This window comes from Heterodontus francisci, chromosome 7 (genome assembly GCF_036365525.1).
Source record: "Heterodontus francisci isolate sHetFra1 chromosome 7, sHetFra1.hap1, whole genome shotgun sequence".
NCBI classification, from domain to species: domain Eukaryota; kingdom Metazoa; phylum Chordata; class Chondrichthyes; order Heterodontiformes; family Heterodontidae; genus Heterodontus; species Heterodontus francisci.
The window spans coordinates 44,918,086-44,941,386 of NC_090377.1; the positions used below are offsets into that span (position 1 = coordinate 44,918,086).

Consider the following 23,301-nt stretch of genomic DNA (forward strand, 5'->3'; position numbering starts at 1 on the left):
CACCAAGACAACCTATGAATTTTTGAGCCTCTATTTTTGTAAATTTCATAATCTCTAGCCATGTGTAAATAATTTTGGTATATATTTTTTATGAATATTTTACTTTTAGCATACAAAATTTATCTTTGGAAAGGGGATGTTGTGTGATTGCCTTTAAGAGTAATGTACCTTTAAGATCTTAGTATGCGAATGAACTAAGTGCCAGGATGTAGTCATGTGACTTGCCACTCACTCTGCTACTACAACACCAAGAGGCAAGTCCTGTAATAGTTAGTTCTGCACTGTATATAGTTGTTAGCTGTTTAATAAACTTGTTCAAGATCTTCAAACAACCTGAACTCCACGCATTTCATTTATGTTGCCTCAGAGCTTGCCTGCCGATTGAAAAATTCTAGTCGGTAGTGGTAGGGGGACTTTAATAGGCCCTTTAATATGCCTAATTGACTACTTGGTGCTTGCAGGCAGTTTCCCCATGAACCTACATGTTCCAAAATGGCCCTGAGGCAGGAACATGCTGGCAAACTGTCATGCCGGCTGGTGGTGGGAAATTGGGGTCCGTCTGCCTCCAGTCATGCCTCCGCTTGAACATTTAGCCCATACTGTCCTAATCTGAATTGCATTCACTCTTAACTTTCACCTAAACATAAACTAAACTGCACTGAGGCAGGATTTCAGTTCCAGGTCGGAACCCTGATGGCACGATGACCTCCAGGTCCTGACCCCACATCGCTACAGCGATGCACGTGTTGCAAGTTTAATTTGCAAATAAATTAATTGGCCCAGAGTAACGCTTGCCATCCAATCAGCGGCGGGCAGCAGCAGCGGATGCGAGGAGGCAGGACTTGGGCAGCAACGTGCTCGATTTAAAGGGTAGGCGACAGCAATTGTTAAGGCTGCCGTTCATCCAAAAAATAGGAGGAGCTGAGCAGAGGGCAGTGGGTAGGGAGGGCCCCCGTGTTAAGGCAGCCCCTCATTTTTCTGTCACCTCACCTCATAGAGCAACAGAAAGCCTGGAAGACTATCCAAGAGGGCATGGCTAGAGATGGCTCACGAGGTCTGCAACAGAAGAATGGTGAGGAGGAACTTGGTGCAGTGCAGGAAACGTTTCAATGACCTTCTCAGGTCTGAAAAGGTGAGTCTGAAGATAGACCGAGTTGGCATGCCTCCTGTTCAGCAGTCACCAGAGTGCAAAAGAGTGGGGCATCTTAAGAGCGCACAGAGATCTCCTCACCATGGGAGAGATGTGTGCTCAACAGCCTTGTTGACCCATAAGCATAGGTCAGAACCCTAGTGCTGTTAGACAAGAGGCTGGACTGCAGAAGTTATGCGAATGGAAAGCTGCCAGTGTTCAGGGAGAAACATTGTACTAACGGCATTTTCCTTCGCCTTGCAGGCCAAACAGGAGTTGAATGCCAGGAAGAAGGACAGGGCACGCCTGGATGGTGGGATGCCCCAGCTCACTGTACTGATGCACTTTGAGCAGCTGGCTCTTGATGTGGCCAGAGCGTCAAGCCACAGGAACGTTGGGAATCTGCCGTCAACAGGGTGAAAACATCTCAACGTTTGCAAGTTCAGGGGATGGATGCATGGCAATGTTCCTCTCGTGCAACAAGCTGTCAATGCATAAGCGGTCATCTCATTTTAAGCAGCAGAGGTACATGTTGTCGCGATCTCTCTCCACCATCTTCTCCTAGAGGGCCATCTGCAAAGGGATAGGTGTCCACGCTAAGACAAGAGGTTCCTGAGGAGTCAGAGGAGAATGACATTTTAGAGCCTGCATTGTCAAATCTTACAAGCGCACCCTCCACCAGTGCAGATGCTCGCACCTCAGTGGGTCCTCATGTGGTAAGAAACAGTGGCACAGGGTGAAGCACACATCAGAACTGAAGAATTCAGGGGAGGCAGAGTCAGCTGTGGCCAGTCCCCCTCCAAGGATGGAGGACAGGCGTAGCGCTGCTCAGCAGCGTAGTGTAATGGTGTCTGCGGTTTGTGAGACCAGTAGAGGAGCGTGTGCAAGCTGTTGTCTGAACAGATGACTTGTTGAATGCTCTGTTAGGTGCAATGACTCTGGTTTCAAAGCTTGTTTTTTTGAGACAGTCCCTAACTAAAAGTGAAATTAAAACCGTAAGGGTTTTGGGGAGACAGAACTGGTTGGAACCAGGTAAGAGATGGCGTCATCTGACCACAGTCATTCCCAGATCACATGATTGCAGAGTTCAAGAGGGCTGCAGGCAGTGTGTGAAGACAAGCTGCAGAGAGTGGAAGCTGAATCTGGGAGATGGCCATTGGCAAGTTGTCGCAGCTGCTTGTGATAACTTAAAAGAAATACTGGTGGATCCTTGCCATCAAGATTGCTGTGAGCAGAGCTGAGGAGGTTTGAGAGTAGTGCGCTGTTTTTGGTGGAGAACATACATGTGGAGTTCGGGATTGCAGGGGAACTGCTGTCGGATAAAAATTGGTGACTGTATCTTGGAAGACAGGATCTGGAGACCTATCTGAAAAAATTCAGAGTTTTCAAGAACTTGGTGGCTGTAATTGGGGCCATATATGCTGAGTGGACTGCCCAATAAATCTGTGAGATCTATCTTTGTTGTATCTAAAAATTAATGTGCAATTTGGAAAATATATTGACTGTGATTTGTCTGTTAATGCACATTTACTTTATGTTGATTTTGGTTTGATTGTTAAAGTAAAAGTTATAAAAGCGAAATCTTGTTCATTTGGTATTTTTATTGCGGTTGTTTGATAAATTCGGTTCTTTTGGTTTGTTGATCTCCATGGGGATCTTAACAGTAGAGATGCAGTGCTTCGGGAGTCATGAAACAGAAGAACCGGCGTGAGATGTGTGCTCACATTGCGGAGTCATGGGATGAGAATGGAGGAATCCATTCATGTCATGTGCTCCATGATTCTGTGCTTTGAGCACGTGAGCTCCTCCATTGAGAGAGTGACCAAGTTCTTGTACAGCCATACGTGGTGACACTGAGTAGAAGTAGAAACAGCGCACTACATCCACAGATGTATGCCAGATTCAGCAACATTGGCCAGTCAATGGAACATATGGTGCAAAAACACATGGAGTGGATGCCAGCTGTGCCTCAGCTGGTGGTCCCCTCCAGTGATCAAGGGCACCATGAAAGGCATGAGGAGGCAACCAATGGTGACAAGGAGGTCACCCCTAACAGGGCTCCATCATCATCTTCTGCCCCCATGGCTCTTCCGCTGGACGAAGCATTTGTGGAGTCATGTCCTGTGACAGAGGCCGCGCTAACAATGCTGCCAGCGCAGCAGCCTTCGGAGTTTCCCACGCCAGCACCTCCACACAGAGGCAGCTGCCATGGGATCTCAGTCCCAGATAGGCACTAGCAAGCAGCCTGTCTCCACCTTATCCACAGCCATTGGGGGTGGCGCTCATAGGAGTGGCCATCAGCGGAGGCCACCGCGTCGGTAATATATATATGTGGGTCCCTTCAGTGTTTCTGATATAAATAATAGTGAAATATTAATCAATAAAGCACTGGGAAAGATTTTGCACTAAGGCTGACTTGTACATTTCCATTTCATGTTGGTGAAATGCAGGAGAATGGCAAGTAAGGGTCGACAGAGTGAAGGAGTGTGCTAGTGAAGATTGTGTAAGCTGGAGATTCTGGAGTCTCCCTGCCCTTCCTTCTTCACCCCTGTTGACCAGGAGTCTGCCTCTGCTCCAGTAGATGCTGTTGCTCAATGGTGGTAGGAGCAAGCTTGATCTCATTTCCTCTAATGCCCTTCCTTCATTAGCAATGAAATGCAGAGTCTTCCTGAAACCCCCCACCCTGTCAATAGGCTTAAGTGGCCATTTGCATAGAGTGGGCGGGTTGCCTCTTCCGGCTCCCGCCATAACCGCTTGAACTCAGAGCATACCGGTTTCGTTTCGGGAAACTGGCATGCTGATCCGAGGGAGAGGTTTCAGCCACCGCCTGCCCCCTTCCTGCCCTCATAAATGAATAAAAATCCCGCCAATGATAATTTTTTTTATGAGCACATTAATAATTTCTTTGAGCATACACCAATCACAATACACTAACTTTCAATACAATTATTTCAAATGCCATGGTTAATTTGGTAAAGAATGTATCCACATGTAGTTTTCCAAAGACTACTAAAAAAAGTAAACATATTGTATATAAATTCCCCACCACCTTTGGAAAAATTATGGTTTCCCTGTAAATTTTTAGTACAACTAAATTATTGTAATTTATTGCATTGAATAGAAATAATGACTTAATAATAGGCACTAACCACAAAGCAGAAGAAAAAGCTGATTTTTGCTACTTGTGATAAGGTTAGTTTGCCCACAGATTTCAGCACCGCTTCATGGTCCTTTGCTGCTGGATAGGACATCCGAGAGAGTTTTGCTTCAAATGCATGGTGGGCAGGAAGTTGCCGCACCTCCATAATGTTACTGAACCTAACACGTGGTTTTTTTAAAGCTATAAATTAAACAAAAAGTAATTTAAACAAAATCTTCAGACAAAAAGATGTGACATTTTGGCAATTTCTTTTAAGCACAGTTTCTTTAGTGTTATTTTCGCTATTACTCCTCCCTCTTATCCTTCTCCAACTGAGTGAATAGATACACAGGTCACAGCTCAAACCCATATACTGTAACAAATTAATTCAAAGAAATAGTACCAAATAGTGTTAAGTATTGAAGGATAAGGTTACACAATCGCAGGAAGTGGGCAAAAACAACCAAAGAGGCAAAAGCAGAAGATTTTAAAAATATTTTCTATTCTCTCTGCTTTCTGATAGCTCAGGTACTGATTCACACAGACTATGAAGGTCTCAGGTTTCCCTGGTCTTTGCTAGATTAACTGATTCCATATGAGGCAGTGATGGCAGGTCAGAGGGAAGCAAAGCAAGGGTAGAAATTTTTCATTTGCAATCCAGTGACCTCCCGCATGAATGTGCCAATGCTGGATATCAATAAGATTGCTCTTTCCTGAGGACCCCCATTGTTGAATATCCTATTCCAAGATAAATAGTCTGAACAAAGGTTTTCAATGCCCCTTTGAGAATCAAGAGGTTGTAATGTGAAATCAGGGTTTCTGTCGTTATCAGTTTTGCTATTGACACCTTTTTTATGTTAGACATCTTGTAGCTTCGTACAGTTTCTGTTGTATAACTCATACTTCTTGTAACTGGCACTTTTTTCTGTCACAGTCACACATCTGGCACTCTATTTTCAGCAGACCATATTCATCATTTTTTTCCATTGTTTTTACTTACCTTGATTATTTTATTACTTGATCTCAAAGGTAAGTGGCAATGTTGCCTATTTAGCTTTGAGATCTCCAAGGCCAATCCGGAGTTTCGGTGGCATCGTGGAAGACTATTCTACTTTTTAAATAATCATATTTATATGTTTAGATTTTTACTTTTAAAAACAACCCTCACTCTGTTTCCACTGCTACTGGGGTTCATAAAAATTACTGCTGTTCCCAGATGGTTATTGAATCGTTTAGCATCCCTCTTGTTTGCTGATGCCAACATTAACCACTGTTACTCCCATCAACCACTGTTGTCCATTTTTCACTACATGCTGGCCTCCCAGTCTTTGGACCACTGTCCCTGCCCCATCCCCTGCCCCATATTTCCATCCAGACTAGTCCTGTTTTCTCAATGTGGTAACTGTACTAAAAAGTTTTTAGATCAGGCTGGTGGGGAGATAGAGGTGAAAATAGAAGATTAAGAAACTAAGAAAGAGACTGGGGAAAAGAGGCAGTAGGGAGGGAGAGGGGGAATGGGAAGCACAAGAAGGGCTAATGGGAAGGAGAGAATGAGGAAGTGACAGTGAGGAAATGGGAGGGGGGACTGGAGGAAAGGACAATGCGGATGAAGGAATAGAATGAGTGGGGTGCAAACAATGTGAGGGTGTGGGGGAATTGAGGGGAATGGGGAATAAAACAAAGCTCTGCAGAACTTAAATCAGTCTAAACAGGAGGTCACTGAATATCTTGGATGGACACTGTAAGGAAGGTCATGCAGAATCAAAATCATTCCAGTTTTGTGATAATCATATCGACATAGCATGCTTCCCACTGATGATCAAAGCAGGTAGAAATGGCCTGTTGATCCTTCATCTTGACATGATGGTAAGATTTATTCTTTTTTTTGCCTGTGGCAAAATAAGCCATACTTACTGCTTTACCGTTTATCTTGTGACATGTGGAAACAAGTTGAAATCAAGTAACAGTTTCTATTTAGAAATTATCTAATTCCAAGCAACAAGATTGGTTCAGTTAGATGCAGACTCATCTAGCATTTGGAACAGACTTTGAACTGATACAACATATACAGAAAAAAACCACACTGGCTTCTCAATGTAAAATAAATGTAGTTGATTAGCGGTTACATCAGAACAGAGCTTTTGAAAAATCTGAAAAAAAGCATGTGGCATGGTTGATGATGATAGAATGTTTGTTAGAATGGGGTAGTACTTGGAAGAAAGCAGAAACTTAGAAGAGGATGTTCAAAACATTAATCACCAGCTCATTAACAACTTGAAGATCCATTTAATTTGCCAGATGGAGATTAGGTAGATGTGATTGCTCCACCAGAAGGGGTCAATTTATATTGAGATTCTGTATTCCTGGGAAAATTTCCATGAAAACATTCATTAACGTCAGAGTCATAACGGCACGGAAGAGGCAATTCGGTCCATCAAGACCATGCCGGCTCTATATCGAGCAATCCAGTCAGTCCCAAAATCGTCTGAACACAAATGCCATCAGCTTCTTTGATCCTTTACCGAAGTTGAACAAACTCAGACATTACAGAAATCTCTGAAATTCCTTAGTCTCAAAAAAACTGTGGTGTTAATTATTACAGACAGAGCCCTCTTTGCTCTAATTGGTTCAAGGACATATGATGGCGATTTGCAGACTGTTTTTTACTTATTAGCATTCCAAGAGGATCCATGAAAAAAACAAAGTGTTTTCCTGTTATAGCAGCTTATTTCTTTGATTGCATTGTTGTTACCCAGATGTTAAGAAGTTGCAATGCTAAGACATATGGTCTGCTTGTTGGTAACATGCATCACTGTATCTTAGCTCCAGGATGTAACCAAGCATGTAAATGGTTTAGAGTTAATGCAGTCCTTGGCCCTTATTACTAAAAAAAACCTTATTTTTTCACACAAGCTCAGACCACAAAACTTAACAGGCCAAGATCCATGGGCGATGTACACAATAGATTATGTCATCAGCAATGCAACAGTCCAAGAACCTTTTCTCCCCCTCACAGCAAAGATGCTAAGAGCTAAATCAACATCCTGCCATCTCAGCAGCTCAAGACTGATCGAACTATCTCCAGACACACAGATGTAGCCATTGACAGTTTGTCCAAGAATGATTTAAGGATGATTTCTTTCAGGGAAGGAAATCTGCCATCCTTATCTGGTCTGGCCTACATGTGACTCCAGACCCACAGCGATGTAGTTGACTCTTAAATGCCCTCTGAAATGGCCACTCAGTTCAAGAGCAATTAGCAATGGGCAATAAATGCTGGCCTGGCCAGCGACGCCCATATCCCATGAATGAATTTTTAAAAAATGAATCTTAATGTCCATACGTCTGAAGATCATCCAAGAATAAGTCAACTCTCCAGGTAGATATGTGGTTATGTTATGCATTATTTTCTCCCCTTCACTCCCCAAGATGTCTGCTCATAAATTGTAGTTGAGGACTGATGTGAAAGGTAACCCACAATATATTCGAGTAAACTCTGACAGAAGATAACATTTGCTAACTGAAATGGGTCATAACTAGGATTGCAGACAGCCTGAATATGACATTTTGAGCCACACTGGATAAAGAAAGACTGGAAATAATCACAAAAGTGAAAAGATATTTGTAATTTTGCCTTTGTTGACCTAGATAAAAACAATGTGGCATAGGATACATATAAAAAAGCATTCAGGCCTTTGTTGTCTCTATAATGCATTAGTACCAACTATATTGACAAAGTATGACATAATCTATTCCGCAGCCTTCAATTTCAGATGCCACTGATTTGCACATGCTGCGATTAAGTTATGAAACGGCCTTGTGGAAGACATTGAGCAAAGCCTTTCCCGGTCTATCTCCTGAATCTGGCAAAGGTTGGATAATGACAGAGAGCTACTTAAGCTTCTTCTTACAAGGAAGGCTCTTACACGTTGGACAATATTTTTGCTTGCGGCTTGGAAGTGCTTAATTTCAAACTGAAGTTATGGGGCAGCACAGTTACTGGGAAGCTGCATATAGATTTTGAACCTGCTTGGAACTTTTTGATATAATCCATTTAAGCAACTCTGTTATAATTGGAAAATAGCTTTTTGGTTATTTTAAGCTCAATCTGAGAAAAACAGGAATTACAACAAAGTATTGTGTGCTTCTCATATTACATTATAACAGAAGGAGAAGAAGAAAATTGTGGTCACTCAACATGGGTAAAGGAGCAAGAAAAGGGAAAGTTGGCTGGAATGGGTCAATATAGTCGAAAGAGAGGGCTTTGAGGGTGGAGGTTGGCAAGATGGAATTAGAGTTAAAAAGAATTCCAGAGGGCAGGAGCAGAGTGGCTCAACCAGCAGATACTGGTGATGGAGAGGAGGTACTGTGAGGAGAGAAGCCTTGTTTTGGAGGTGAGAAGTGGATGGTTTGTATAGGGATGAAAGGCAGGAGGAGCTCACCAAGGTAGGGCAGAGAAAAGCACTATATGAATGAGAGATGTTTTTGTTGTTAAATTCTCAACAATAACTTGCATTTATATAACACCTTTAAAGGTAATAAAATGTCCCAAGGCACTTGACAGGAGCGTAATCAAACAAAAATTGACACCTGAGCAGAAGACAGTGATATTAGGATGAGTGACTAAAAGCTTGGTCAAAGAGGCAGGTTTTAAGGAGCACCTTAAAAAATAGAGACAGAGGTTTAGGGAGAGAATTCCAGATATAAAGGCTTAAATGGTTAAGTGCACATCCTCCAATGTAGGGCGAAAGGAGAGGGGGCTGCACAAGAGGCCAGAGCAGGAGAAACAGTTCCTGGAGGGTTGCAGGGCTGCAGGATGTTAGAGATAAGGAGGGGTATGACCATGGAAAGAGTTGAACAGGAGAAAGAGAATTTTAAAACTGAGCTGCTGGTAGACTGTGATTTAATGCATGTCAGCACACACAGGATTAAGGAATGAATGGGGCTGTGAGATCCTTTATCAAAGTAATCTAATCCTTATATTGGTCTGCATTTCATGATGTAGTTTAAGTATCTTAAGCTAAAACCTACCTGTGGTGTTGTCATTATTGGCTTTTTCATTGGCTGAATCATGAAACTTCACTGGGATGTACAGTGGTTCACTCTGCAAAACAAATTAGAAATAAAAGTTCTGGCGACAACATAAATAGAACTCTAATATAATATAATAGTTGCACTGAAATTTTTACAAATGATCTGCAAGCATTATTCAATGTTGGAAAATTAAATATTTTGGCTTTATATCTTTATAATAAAAACAATTAAAAGCACGTTTGGATTTTTAGATACTGTGCTATGTTAACAGTGAAGAGGTTGAGTTTCATTAAATATAGTTTCATATACCCAAGAGTTCCCAATTTTCTCTCCATTTTTTTAAAAAAAAGCTGTGAGCAGCCTTGTTAGGTCTGTTCTGTGTTTAAAAAAAAGAGAGTACGGTATCTAATTTCCCTAACATTTCAGTGGCAACTAACCAGACTGTAGGGGGTTTGATTTAGGAATCCTCCTGGCCTTCCTCTAACTCGGCCTCACTGCGCGTTTTGTGCTCCTCTTTCCTGACGACCTGACAGACTTGTGCTTGTTTGTCCCCTTCTTGGCTGTGATACCATTTTAACATATTGATGTGGTACAGCCTTCGCTTTTTCCTACAATCTGGAGTGTCAATTATATAATTCACCTGGCTAATTCTCTTCATTACTCTGTACGGGCCACTGAACCAGGCTTTCAATGGTTCTCCCTGTATTGGTAATAGCACTAACACATGGTCTCCAGGCTGAAATGTTCTGGCCTTGGCATATTTATCTGCCTGCCTTTTCATAGCTGTCTGGGAGATTTTTAGGTGCTCCTGAGCCGCCGCACAGGCTCTCGTGAGCTGTTTTCGGAACATGGAGATGTAGTCTAACAGGGATGATTCGTCCTTGGGTCCCAAAAAACTCACCTTGATTAATTTTAGAGGATCTCGTGCCTCGTGTCCATAAACTAAGTCAAAGGGACTAATGCTAGTGGACTTATTGGGCGAGTCTCTGGTAACAAAGAGAAGATAGCCCAGCCCTTTGACCCAGTAATGAGGGTACAAATAGCAACATGCCCTGATCTTAGTCTTTAAGGTCTGGTGGTACCGCTCCAAAGCCCCTTGTGACTGTGGGTGGTAGGCTGAGGACTTTAGCTGGGTTATACCCAGATTACCTTTTGAAAAAAATTAATAACTCCACAAGGATGTGGTGGAGTTCTGTAAGACTTGACACACGTGTCAAGTGGCCAGTGAAAACACTGTCTGATGTGGGCTTGGGTTTTTCTGATATGGATATGTCCAGCCATTGGAATCCCGTGGGATATTCTCAAAATTTCCCTACAGTACCTCGGTGGTACCACTACCTGGTGAACCATGGTCCACTCAGTCTGCAGGTTTGTGAGGAGGTCTTCACTTCCTCATTAGCACCTCATCCTTTAAATAGTAGAACTCTGGAATTCACTCTGCTTCAGCTTCAGTTCGGGTAGTCCATGCTAACTTTTTTAACTCTGGGTCGGTTTGCTGAGTCTTGACCAAGGAAGACCTGTTTAACCCATCCTTTGGGTCCTCTAGCTTCCTGTGGTAATGAAAGAGTAGGGTCATCTGTCTGCAGTGCCAGTTCAGTTTTGTCTGACAAAGCTTGTTTGGCCATAGACCGGGTCACTGCAGGCAGGAAAAGTACCAGGGGCCTTTTCCTGTAACTGCTCTGTCTCCCTGACCTCTATCTCTCTCTAAAACCACTGGGGGAGCTACCACGTTCGCCCCTGCCAGATCATTACCCAGGAGCAGGTCAACCCCATCCACAGGTAAACTAGGGACAAACCCCACGGTTACTGGTCCTGAAACAAGGTCGCACTCCAGCACCCGGTATAAAGGTATGGCCGTATATTTTCCTCCGATACCATTTACTAGCACTCTAGCATTCAATGCACTCGCTGGGGGAAAGGTGATGCCTTTTCCCAGCAGAAGGGATTGGGTGGCCCCTGTATCCCTAAGTGTGACTATGGGCTTACTGTCCTCACTCGAGGGGAATGGGGTCATTTTTCCTCTGGACACAAAATCCTAGTAACTCTAAGCAATTTTGTTAAGTTTTCCTGCACTCTCAGTGGTAGGTTAACTGAGTTTTACTGCTGCAGTTAAAGCCACAGCCTGGTCCACTGTGCTTTCCATCAGGGCTCCTTTTTCTGCAATGGTCTGGTGTACCCTGACTAAACCTATGGGTTTTCCCCATAACTACCAGCAGTCAGCTCAACGGTGATCTGTCTTGTTACAATGGAACCATACAGGCTTTCTGGCGTCCCTCCTGATCTCAGCATCTTCTTTTTTGGCCTGAGGAGGGTTGCCTGTGTTTCCAGCTCTCCCTTTTCGCTCATGGCTGTTCATCTTCCTATCATTCTCCCATCTTTTAGCCTTTTCAGGTTTTTGGAGGTGACCAGGGAAGCGTTTCCTTTGGGGAAACGGCTTGTGAGTAAGTATATAATCATCAGCCAGGATTGCTGCCTGCCTGACTCTTGAAACCTTTCATTCCTACATGTGGTTTCTTAGGGAGAAAGGAAGCGAGTTTTTGAACTCCTCAAGGAGAATCACCTCTCTGAGGTTTTCATAGGTGGACTCCATCTTAAGTGTCTCTATCCATTTGTTGAAAGCGAGTTTCTTAACTCTTTCAAACTCAAAGTAAGCTTGTTCAAACTGCTTTTGGAAATTTTGGCGGTATGCCTCTGGTACTAGTTCGTATGCGATCAGGATAGCCTTTTTAGTCATCTCATAATCTGATGAACTCTCATCAGGCAACAGTGAATAAACCTCATAGGCTTTTCCTGTTAGTTTGCTTGGCAATAATAGTGCCCAGCTCTCTACTGGTCACTTCAACTGTTTTGCAAGCTTTTCAAAACAGTTGAAAATGCTTCCACATCCCCCTTTGGTATCAATTGGGAGAACTTTAAGAGCTCAGCACCCAGTCCTGAGCTAGGGGTAATTCCCTCACGAGCGCCGCCTTCCCTGGGTACACTGGGTCTTCCCCTAGTCAGTTCAGGCTGCCTTAACTTGAATTCCCTCTCTTCCTTCAGTTCCTGGAATTATTGTTCTTTCTCCCTTTCCTTCAAAGCTCTTTCTTTCTCCCTTTCCTACAAAGCTCTTTCTTTTTCTTGGAATTCTAATTGTAGTCTCCTCTGTACTAGCAGTATCTTAGCTAATGTTACTTTGTCTGTTTCAGATTCTATGCCTGTCTCCGATTCTACAGTGTCAATTTTAAAATGGCTGGCCACAAGTTTTAGGATTGTAGCCTTCCTAGCTTTTAGACGAATAGTAATCTCTAACTTCCCAAATATATTCCTCAATTCTTCAACAGATAGGGCTTTTAACCTGGCCCAAGTTGCTTAACTTTGTTCTAGGAAGGTACTGGCCTCAAATGTGGACATTTTAATACTCCAGCACTGAAAACCACAAGAAAACCTATACTGAAATTTTTAATTTATTGCTTGGGATCAATTTGGTTTCCCGTTTCCAACTTCCCGTTTGTCTTTGGTTTTGATCCCAGGTGTGAGCCCCCAAATTTCTGTTATGGTCAAGTGAGGAGGGGTCGAAGGGCTTCCCTCTTTTCCCTCTCCTTGTTTGACCACAACAGGTTTAATTCTTTCTTAAGGTGAATTTACTGGCCAATTCAGTAGATGTTTGATTACTTACTTGCTATGATGATAACAAGAACCAACTGGACAGGTTTTCTTGAGTTAACAAAGAAACAGGTTAACTTTATTGTACCTAAAGTGAACTAAAATAATAAACAACGTACGAACTTTCACTCTCACACACACACTAGAGGTTTATACACACAAATAGGTTACAGAGTGGGGAAAGGTAGATTGGTTGAGTTAGATTCCATAGAAAAAAAAAGGGGCACACAGTCTGTGGCGTTTGATGATTCGGCTGGCTTTTAGTTGAATTCAGTGGTCCTCAGGCTTTTAGTTTGAAGAGGTAGATGACTGGTACCGTGGATCTCTTGGAGATAGTGATGCAGATGCTTTCCTCCAAAGGGGTTTCAGATTGTAGCCGGAGCGTGCAAAGGTGGTCAGTCAACAAACGAGATTTGAAAGTAATCAAGCTGGAATGGATAGAGAGAGACAGAGAGAGACCACCCATTTAGGGTCTGCTCATGTCAAAGAGTCCAGTTGCTTCTCCTCTGCTGCAGAGAAAAAAAAGCTTAAAGCCATAGATGGGGAGGGGCTTGTCACTCAGTCATTCAAACATAGCAGTTAGCAGTATTTCTCTGCTTGCTGAGAGAACAGGTAGTTCCTTTAAACTTCCTGGGTCTTGGTTCTTACTGGGATGTTCACAGACATTTTGTCTCTCTCCTCACAAGCACTGAAGAGTAGGATAGAGTGTTGCAAATTAGGTGATCATCTTAAGCTGAAAGGATGACTTTACTGGCAGCTTGCCTTTTAAAAAAAAGGATGCGGCGTAAACCTTTCAGGACTGAGATGAGGAGAAATTTCTTCACCCACAGAGTGGTGAGACTGTGGAATTTGCTACCACAGAAAGCAGTTGAGGACAAAACATTGTATGTTTTCAAGAAGAAGTTAGATATAGCTCTTGGTTCTAAAAGGATTAAAGGGTATGGGGCGAAAGCGGGAACAGGTTACTGAGTTGGATGATCAGCCATGATCATAATGAATGGCAGAGCAGGCTCGAAGGGCAGAATGGCCTACTCCTGCTCCTATTTTCTATGTTTCTATATAAATTCAGATCTCCAGTCAGTGGATCAAAGAAAATTATCATTCAACAAAACAAACTGGCATAACAACTGCATAAGCTACACCATTTCAGACAGTTAGCTACCAGGGCTTAAAATTGAAAGACCCAATGAACTGAAATAAGTGTGTTCATATGCTCCTGCTAACAGTTGAAGAAAGTTACCAAACTATTATTTGAATGAAAACTTTGACATATGAATTAACAGTATACATGCAATTTCATTTAAAACACTGAATACTCACCAAGGAATCATTTACACTTGTATCTGTAGTACAAGTTGTAAGATAACTTTCAGCATCTGCAAACTTAAAAGATTGCATAAGTTAATGAGGAGGCACCCAGGAAACAGCAAACCATATTGATAAAGTTGCCTTTGGTACATCTGCTAAAATGAGTACGAACATAGTTCAATAGGACATTTACTGGATGCCACAAGTTATATAATCTTATATAAAACTTAGATATGCGCCTTGCACCAAAATACATCTGTAGTAACTGTACATTGAAAATATAGAATTTCATAATGTAAATAAACAGTAATTCCGAGTTCCGTATATACGACCAGTCACACATAATTTTCCCATACTTAGGAGGACTACTTACCAATGCAACATGTCTTCCACTGGTACACTGCTCCCGCCAGGGCTTCCAAACAAGGAATCCAATGAGGTAAAGCACAAACATAGATGTTTTGGCAAACGTACTAAAGAAGGGTTTCTCATACTTCTTAAATATATACTGAAAAGAAGAAAAGTTTTAAAACTAAAAATGCAATAAGTACTTTATTGATTGGATGTCTCATTAAGGCTTTGACTTGTTGTTCAAACCCTTCCCCAAAGAGCACACTATATAAAAATGCTGAATATTTAAAGCAACAAAATATATCTTGCACACTCAATAATCTGTAACCACTTATGTCGAGTCCATTTTCAGGAACTACAATAACATATTTGTAATCAGTAATTCTACAAGAAATAATTGCATGATGCTCTACTTATTGTGGCTGTTATAATTCTAAGGTATAGCACCATAAAATGAATCTAAAATCAGTTATTACCATCTATATACTGAACCAATTTTTTTCCAATATAAATATGTTTTATGAGAATGAAAAATGAAACATGGGAAAAATAAATAACGTCTTCACTTCTGATGTGAGAATATATGTTTTCCATCTGATGACTTCAAACCACACGGTGGTATGAAATCAAGACCATTCGAGAAATTCTAAATAGTTTGATAGTGAAAACAGAAGACTTCAGGACCTTATACAAGTCTTTAAAATTATTTTTAAAAAATTATTTCATGGGATGTGGGCATCGCTTGCTAGGCCAGCATTTATTTCCCATCCATAATTGCTTGAGACGGTGGTGGTGAACCGCATTCTTGAACCGCTGCAATCCATTTGGTGTAGGCACACCCACAGTGCTGTTACGAAGAGAGTTCCAGAATTTTGACCTAGCGACAGTGAAGGTGCGGCGATATAAGTCAGGATGGTGTGTGGCTTGGAGGGGAATTTGCAGGTGGTGTTCCCCTGTATTTGCTGCCCTTGTCCTTCTAGTTAGTAGAGGTTGCGAGTATGGAAAGTGCTGTCGAAGAAGCCTTGGCAAGTTGCTGCAGTGCACCTCGTAGATGGTACACACTGCTGCCACTGTGCGTCGGTGGTGGAGGGAGTGAATGTTGAAGGTGGTGGATGGTGTGCCAATCAAGCAGTCAGCTTTGTCCTGGATAATGTTGAGCTTCTTGAGTGTCGTTGGAGCTTCACTCATCCAGGCAAGTGGAGAGTATTCCAACACACTCCTGACTCGTGCCTTGTAGATGATGGACAGGCTTTGGGGAGTCAGGTGGTAAGTTGCTTGCCCCAGAATTCCCAGCCTCTGACCTGCTCTTGTAGCCACAGTATTTATATGGCTACTCCAGTTCAGTTTCTGGTCAATGGATGTTGATAGTGGAGGATTCAGTGATGGTAATGCCATTGAACGTAAAGGGGAGATAGTCTGATTCTCTCTTGTTGAAGATGGTCATTGCCTAGCACTTGTGTAGTGTGAATGTAACTTTGATAGGATGGAAAAGCTGTTTCTGCTTGTGGGCAAGTCCAAAGCAAGGACGCATTAATGCAAGATCGCCGCTAACAGATCAAAAAATATATTCGGAAGAATTTCTTTACACAGAGCCATTAGAAAATGGAAAGCACTGCTATATGGAACTATAGCTTAGAATTATAACTTAGCCACAGTAAGCAGAGCATCATGCATTTTTTTTTTGTCATCCAGAGAGCTTCTGCTTTGGTTGCCCGACCTTTCCCCTTCATGAGAATGTACCTTGACTGTATCCAAATCATCTCTTTAAAGGCAGTCCATTGTTCGATTTAATTTTTGCCTGCCAGGCTCTGATTCCAATTTGACCTGGACAGATCCATTCTCAACCCAATGAAACTGGCCCCCCTCCAATTAAGTATTTTTACTCTAGATTGCTCCTTGTCCTGTTCCATAGCTAATCTAACACTTATGATACTAAGATCACTGTTCCCTAAATGTTCCCCTACTGACACTTAATCCACTTGACCCATCTCATTTCCCAGAATAGACAGTGATGCCTCCTTCCTCGTTGGACCGGAAACACTGATCAAGAAAAATCACCTGAACACTTCAGAAACTCTTCTGTTTCTCTGTTCTTTACACTATTATCCCAGTCTATATTTGGATAATAGCTTTATTTTAAAAAAACAATGGAAACAAAAGAAATATAAATCAAAATCCTAAAATTATTTATACTACTAAATTAATATTCTAAATTACTAGCGGACAAAACTACCAATTGTACCAACTACCAATCCAGTGACAGTGTATCAAAATTTCTCAGTCACAAGGTTGAACTTGTAGAAGCGTTTGCACTTTAACAGTTTCCTGGCCCTAATCACCTCCTTTTTACCATTGACGTTCAATCTCTCTACACCTCCATCCCCCACCAGGACGGTCTGACTGCTGTCTATTAAACAGAGGACCCACAAGCCCCATCCACCAGCAACCTCCTCACCTGGCTGAATTTGTGCTCACATTGAACAACTTCTCCTTCAACTCCATTCACTTCCTCCAAATAAAAGGTGTTACTATGGGAACTGATATGGGTCTTAGCTATGCCTGCCTTTTTGTGGGATATGTGAATCATTCTCTGTTCTAGTCTTGCTCAGGTCCCCTCCTTCACCTCTTTTTCTGGTACATTGAAGACTATATCAGTGCAGTTTCCTGCTTTTGCTCTAAACTGGAAAATTTCATCTACTTTGCTTCCCATTTTCACCCTTCCCTCACCTTTACATGGTCCACCTCTGAATTCCCTTCCCTTCCTCAGCCTCTGTCTCCATTTTTGGGGATAGGCAATCAACCAATATCCACTATAAACCCACTGACTCCTACAGCTACATCGATTAAACTTCTTTACACCTGGCTTTCTGTAATGACTGTATTCTATTCTCCCAGTTTCTCCATCTCCTTGGCATCTGTTCTGATGTTGCTACATTTCATATTAGTACTTTCAAAAGGTCTTCCATTTTCCTCAACGGAGGACTCTTCCCACCATGGCTGACAGAACCCTTGACTGTGTCCATTCCATTTCCCGCACTTCTGCTCTCATCCCTTCCTCCAGGAACACAATAGGGATCCCCTTGTATTTCCCTTCCACCCTAGCAGCCTCCACATTCAAAGCATCATCTGCCACAACCAAACACATCTTCCCCTCCCCTCCCAACATTCCAAAGGGACCGTTCCCTCCAATATATCCTGGTCCACTCCTCTATCACCCCTCCCCTTCTCTTGCAAGCACAGGAGTTGCTACTCCTGCCCTTAACTCCTCCCATCTCACTACTAAAGGTCCTAAACACCCTTCCAGGTGAAACAGCGATTTACTTGTATTTCTTTCAATTTAGTATACTGCCTTCGCTGCTCACAATTCAGTCTCCTCTACATTGGGAAGACTAAACACAGATTGGATGACTGCTATGCAGAACACCTCCGTTCTATTCACAAGGATGATCCCAAGCTTCCAGTCACTATTATTTTAATTTTCCATTCCAATCTTTCTGTCCAGTCTCCTATGCCGTTCCAATGAAGCTCGAGGAACAGCACCTCCTCTTTCAGTTAAGCACTTTACTGCCTCTGGACTCAACATTGAGGTCAACCATTTCAGATCATAACTTCTGCCTCCATTTTATTTTGTGTTTTTTTTGTATTTTTTGGATGGCAGCTGTTGGTAATGATTCTGCATTTTCCCAGTAATACTTCCTCTTGACACATCCTTTGTCTCATTAGCACCAACTCTTGGCTTGCACCATCATCTTTTTTGTCATGTAATCTCTCGTCTTCCACCCTATCACAGAACTTCCTTGTTGTTCTTTTCCTCCCCTCTCCTCTTTCCCTGACTCTGTACTTTCTTTAAATCTGTTTCATTTCTAACCTTTTCCAGTTCTGATGAAAGGTCATCAACCTGAAATGTTAACTCTCTCCACAGATGCTGTCACATCTGTTGAGTATTTCAATTTTTTCTCATTTCAAATTTCCAGCATCCATAATATTTTGTTTTTGTAGAAGTATTTGCTCCACTGATTTCCAGCATCCTAACCATAGACTTTTATAGACTTACAAAGTTTCTCCTTGATTATGTTCATCCACAAAATGCTGCTTCCCACTCTAGCACACATAGTGGTGTGAAAATCTTACTGACATGCCACTCCAACGGGCACAGAAAGGAAGCAAACAAACAAACTCAACAGATGCCAGAATCTTGAACAAACATAATTTAATTACATGGAATGTATTACAAATGAGAAGCAGATAACTGACGGTCACTAACTGTCGATGCCCCACCTCATCACCAAGACATTTACCATTATTGGCGGTGCTGACACATTGGAATTATCTGTCATCCTCTAACTCTAAGCAATTCTTCACTGAATTTCTGAACCTTTGCAAATTTTGATGAAGATGTTAAATTAAAATGTCGGGTGATAAATGCAGCATTCTTAATGGAAAATTCAAGCTCATGAACACTGCATATTATGTCACAACACACCAGAATTCGTTTGGAGATTGTCTTAAATTCCATTCTTGAAACCAGTGACCAAGGGCCCCATCCTTATTAGATCTTAAGGTTGGATACATTATTCGCAAGGACGAGATACACAGGCGCAATAATTCTCATTCTCTCCTAGGTATAAACTGGGAGGTAAACCCCAGAATATTTCTTAAAGTGTAAAAAGTGAGGGCGTTAAGGATTCATCTGGCAGCTTTTTTTTTAAAAAAACAAGATATAGTAAGGACTCTATGTCCCTTTCTTTAAGGACTGCTGGATGAGTGTGTCCTGCTACTGTATTATTATTTCAACTTTCTTTTTAAATATGAACAAAAATAATGGATGAGGTCATTTCCATAATGCCAGGTTTATATGTATCCATGAAATAAAGCAGAGGGGAAGATTACCGTATGTGTTGACCGACATATTATTGGAAGAACTGGAGTTAACCACACGGTAGCCATGCAAGTTATATAAAAAAATTGTGGTGTATACTATATCCCATCAGATACAACAGTAGCCTAGTATTGTATGGGATGTCTATCCAGGAAGCCGAAGTAGTAATTTCAGACATTAAAGTTCACATCTCCCAATGGCAAAGAGGTTATTTTAGTTTCTCATTTAAGGTGCAGAAAATTGGGCCTCAAAAATTCTGTGCTCGATAGAAGCATGGCTATGGATAGTAATGCTGGTGGGAAAATGCAAATAAAATAATTCTGCAAATGACATTCACTGCAAATTCACCATTGTAGAATAAGTGCACCCGAGAGCTTTGTGACTTTCTCAGCTAAACTTGTGGGTCCATGAATCTGCATGAACCTTTCAGTCTATCTTTTGCAGCAAACACTTTTTGAATGGACCAGAAAAAATCCTGCTACAAAATAATGAGTTTAAGAAAACATTAGTTTCACAGAAGACAATATGATAGGGCTACAGTACTCACTGAGGTAAGCTCAGATGATACAACCCAGATGATATCAACAATCAGCAGAATAATAATTCCAAGAATCATACGCCGTCTCTGGGGAGAACTGCCCTGCGAGCTCATTCGATTCATGATAAATAACCACACCATCTGTAATCTGTTGAAAACAAAATCACAATGAATACCAAATATGTAATTTTTTTCTGTCTTGAACTAATTCTCACTAATCTCACTTCTGTTTGTGCTCTTTTTCTGTACAAATCCAATTCAATCTCTCTATTTCTCTGCCATGACCCATGTGTAAGCAATAGCAATATCCCCCGATCTGTTTGTTCCCATGATCTCTCACTCTGTCACTTATCTATCTGAATTTGTCTTCTTAGATCTCTCTCTCTCCCCCGCTCTCCCTGCAGGTTTCCCTATCTCTAGGTGTCTCACTTACCATGACTTTTTTTCAGGCCCTCTCTCTGTCAGTCTCTCTCACCTGATTTTTCTCTCTCCCCTGATTTCTCCATCTATTTTCCCATTTTTCTCTTTCTCCTTGCTTTCTTTGTCCTTCTTCTCACCCCTTCCCAAATCTTCTTACATTTAGATTTTTATTGGCAATTTGGGCATATTGGATTACTTCCTTGACTCCCAGTCCTACAGATAGCAGGGATAGGGACTGAAGTTCATGCTCTTTCAGGTCACATTACAAATGGAATGCTGCTTTTGGAAGCAAGTGGCTTGCAAGGGGGGCACGGGACTTTTTAAAAAATTCTTTCATGGGATGTGGGCGTTGCTGGCAAGGCCAGCATTTGTTGTCCATCCTAATTGCCCTCGACAACTAATAGACTTTAGTTTAGTTTAGAGATACAGCACTGAAACAGGCCCTTCGGCCCACCGAGTCTGTGCCGGCCATCAACCACCCATTTATACTAATCCTACACTAATCCCTTATTCCTACCACATCCCCACGTGTCCCTATATTTCCCTACCACCTACCTATACTAGGGGCAATTTATAATGGCCAATTTACCTACCAACCTGCAAGTCTTTTGGCTTGTGGGAGGAAACCGGAGCACCCGGAGGAAACCCACGCAGACACAGGGAGAACTTGCAAACTCCACACAGGCAGTACCCAGAATTGAACCCGGGTCGCTGGAGCTGTGAGGCTGCGGTGCTAACCACTGCGCCACTGTGCCGCCCCGACTTGCTCGGCCATTTCAGAGGGCAGTTAAGTGTCAACTATATTGCTGTGGGTCTGGAGTCACATGTAGCCCAGACCAAGTAAGGACGGCATATTTCCTTCCTTAAAAGACACTAGTGAAACTGATGGGTTTTGTTATGACAATCGATAATAGTTTCATGGCACCACTACTGAGACTAGCTTTCAATTCCAAATTTTTTTTATTAATTAATTGCATTTAAATTCTACTTGCTGGGATGGGATTTGAACCAGTGTCCCCAAAGAATTAGCCTGGGCCTCTGGATATTTAGTCCAGTGACATTACCACTACGTCACTGTCTGTGGGAAGGGAATACAAGATGAACTGTTGTGTTGTTCAGGGCCCTGCAGAACAGCCTAGGATCACAGGAACAGAAGTAGACCATTTAGCCCCTTGAGCCTGTTCCAGCATTCAATGAGATCATGGCTGATCTGCAAACTAACTCCATGCACTCATCTTTGCCCATATCCCTCAATACCTTTGCCGAACAAAAATTTATCAATCTTTAAAATTAACAATTGATTTAGCATCAATTGCCATTTGTGGAAGAGAGTTTTAAACTTCTATCACCCTTTGTGTGTAGAAGTGTTTTCTAATTTCACTCCTGAAAGGTCTGGCTCTAATTTTTTTCCTAGTCCTACACTCCCCAACTAGCAGAAGTAGTTGCTCACAATCTATTCTATCTGTTCCCCTTAATAATTTGAAAACTTTGCTCAAATCACCCCTTAACCTTCCAAATTCCAAGTAATATGATTCTAGTTCGTGCAATCTCTCCTTATAATTCAACTCTTGGAGTTCAGGTATCATTCCAGTAAATCTACACAGTGCTCCCTGCAAGGCCAATATGCTTCTGAAGAATGGCGCCCAGAACTCCTCAGTACTCCAGGTGTGGTCTAACCAAAACCTTGTGTAGCTGAGACATGACTTCTACCCCCTTTTATTCTATTCCTCTAGATATAAAGGCCAGCCTTTTTGATCATTTTCAGTACCTGTTCATGACATTTTAATGATCTATGTACATGGACCCCCAAGTCTCTTTGGACCTCCACTCTTTCTAGCTTTTCGCCATTTAGAATGTACCCTATTCAATCCTTTTTAGGACCAAAGTGGATGACCTTACATTTGCATGAATTGAAATGTACTTGGCACATTTTTTCCTATTCACTTTATCAATATCTTCGTAATTTTGCACTTCCATGTACACTGCTTGCAATATTGCCTAGGCAGATTTGGATATGTGGTTTTCTATCCCATTATCTAAGTCATTAATGAATACAGTAAAGAGTTGAATAGTTGAGACCCCAACACAGATCCTTGCAGGATACCACTAGCCACATGCTGCCAATTAGAGTACTTGCCTATGATCCCTACTCTCTGCCAATTTCCTAACCAGGTCAAGAATTTGTCTTCAATTTCATAAGCTTCAACTATAGCTAACAAATGCCTTCTGAAAGTCCATACAACTAATATTCATAGACATTCCCTCGTCCACTACTTTAGCAACCTCTTTAAAAAAATTCAATCAGATTCATCAGGCATGATCTACCCTTTACAAATCCATGCTGCTGTCTCTGATCAGCTGAAAATTTTCACTGTGGTCAGTCACCCTATTCTTAATTATAGACTCTAGCAATTTTCCAACGACAGGCTAACTGATCTATAATTTGCTGGTTTCATTCTCTCAATTTTCTTAAATAGTGGAGTAACATGCAGAATTTTCCAACCTAAAGGAACTGTTTCAAAAATGAGAGAACTTTGGAAGATTATAGTTCGGGCATCTACAATGTTCTCACCTACTTTTTAAAATCCTGGGGTGGAAACCATCCAGTCCTGGAGAGTTCTTGCTCTTTAGTGCTGTTAATTTCTCCATTACAGTTATCTTGCTTACAGTGATTTTGTTGAGTCCCTGTCCTTGATTTAAGGATAGTTTCCTTGGGTCATGTGGCATGCTGACCTCTTCCTCTACTGCAAATACTGATGCAAAGTAATTATTCAACATGTCTGCCATTTCCTTATTTTCATTGAAATCATCACCATTTGCAGTTTTCAAGGGGCCCACATTTCTTCTGACTACCCTCTTTT

At 41.8% G+C, this 23,301-nt stretch overlaps 1 protein-coding gene across 5 annotated transcripts in view; it reads right to left on the minus strand.

The window, feature by feature from the left end:
• The window catches only part of LOC137371953 (solute carrier family 35 member F5-like), a 119,041-nt gene that overhangs the window by 82,768 nt on the left and 12,972 nt on the right, over nt 1-23,301 (minus strand). For all 5 annotated transcript variants that reach the window (XM_068035116.1, XM_068035114.1, XM_068035115.1 and 2 more), the window contains exons 4-8: nt 20,030-20,168; nt 14,626-14,760; nt 14,265-14,327; nt 9,300-9,372; nt 4,279-4,469 (exon numbers count right to left, since the gene is read on the minus strand). In XM_068035116.1, the coding sequence (XP_067891217.1) occupies nt 4,279-4,469; nt 9,300-9,372; nt 14,265-14,327; nt 14,626-14,760; nt 20,030-20,168 (601 nt within the window). The remainder of the gene's footprint in view (nt 1-4,278; nt 4,470-9,299; nt 9,373-14,264; nt 14,328-14,625; nt 14,761-20,029; nt 20,169-23,301) is intronic.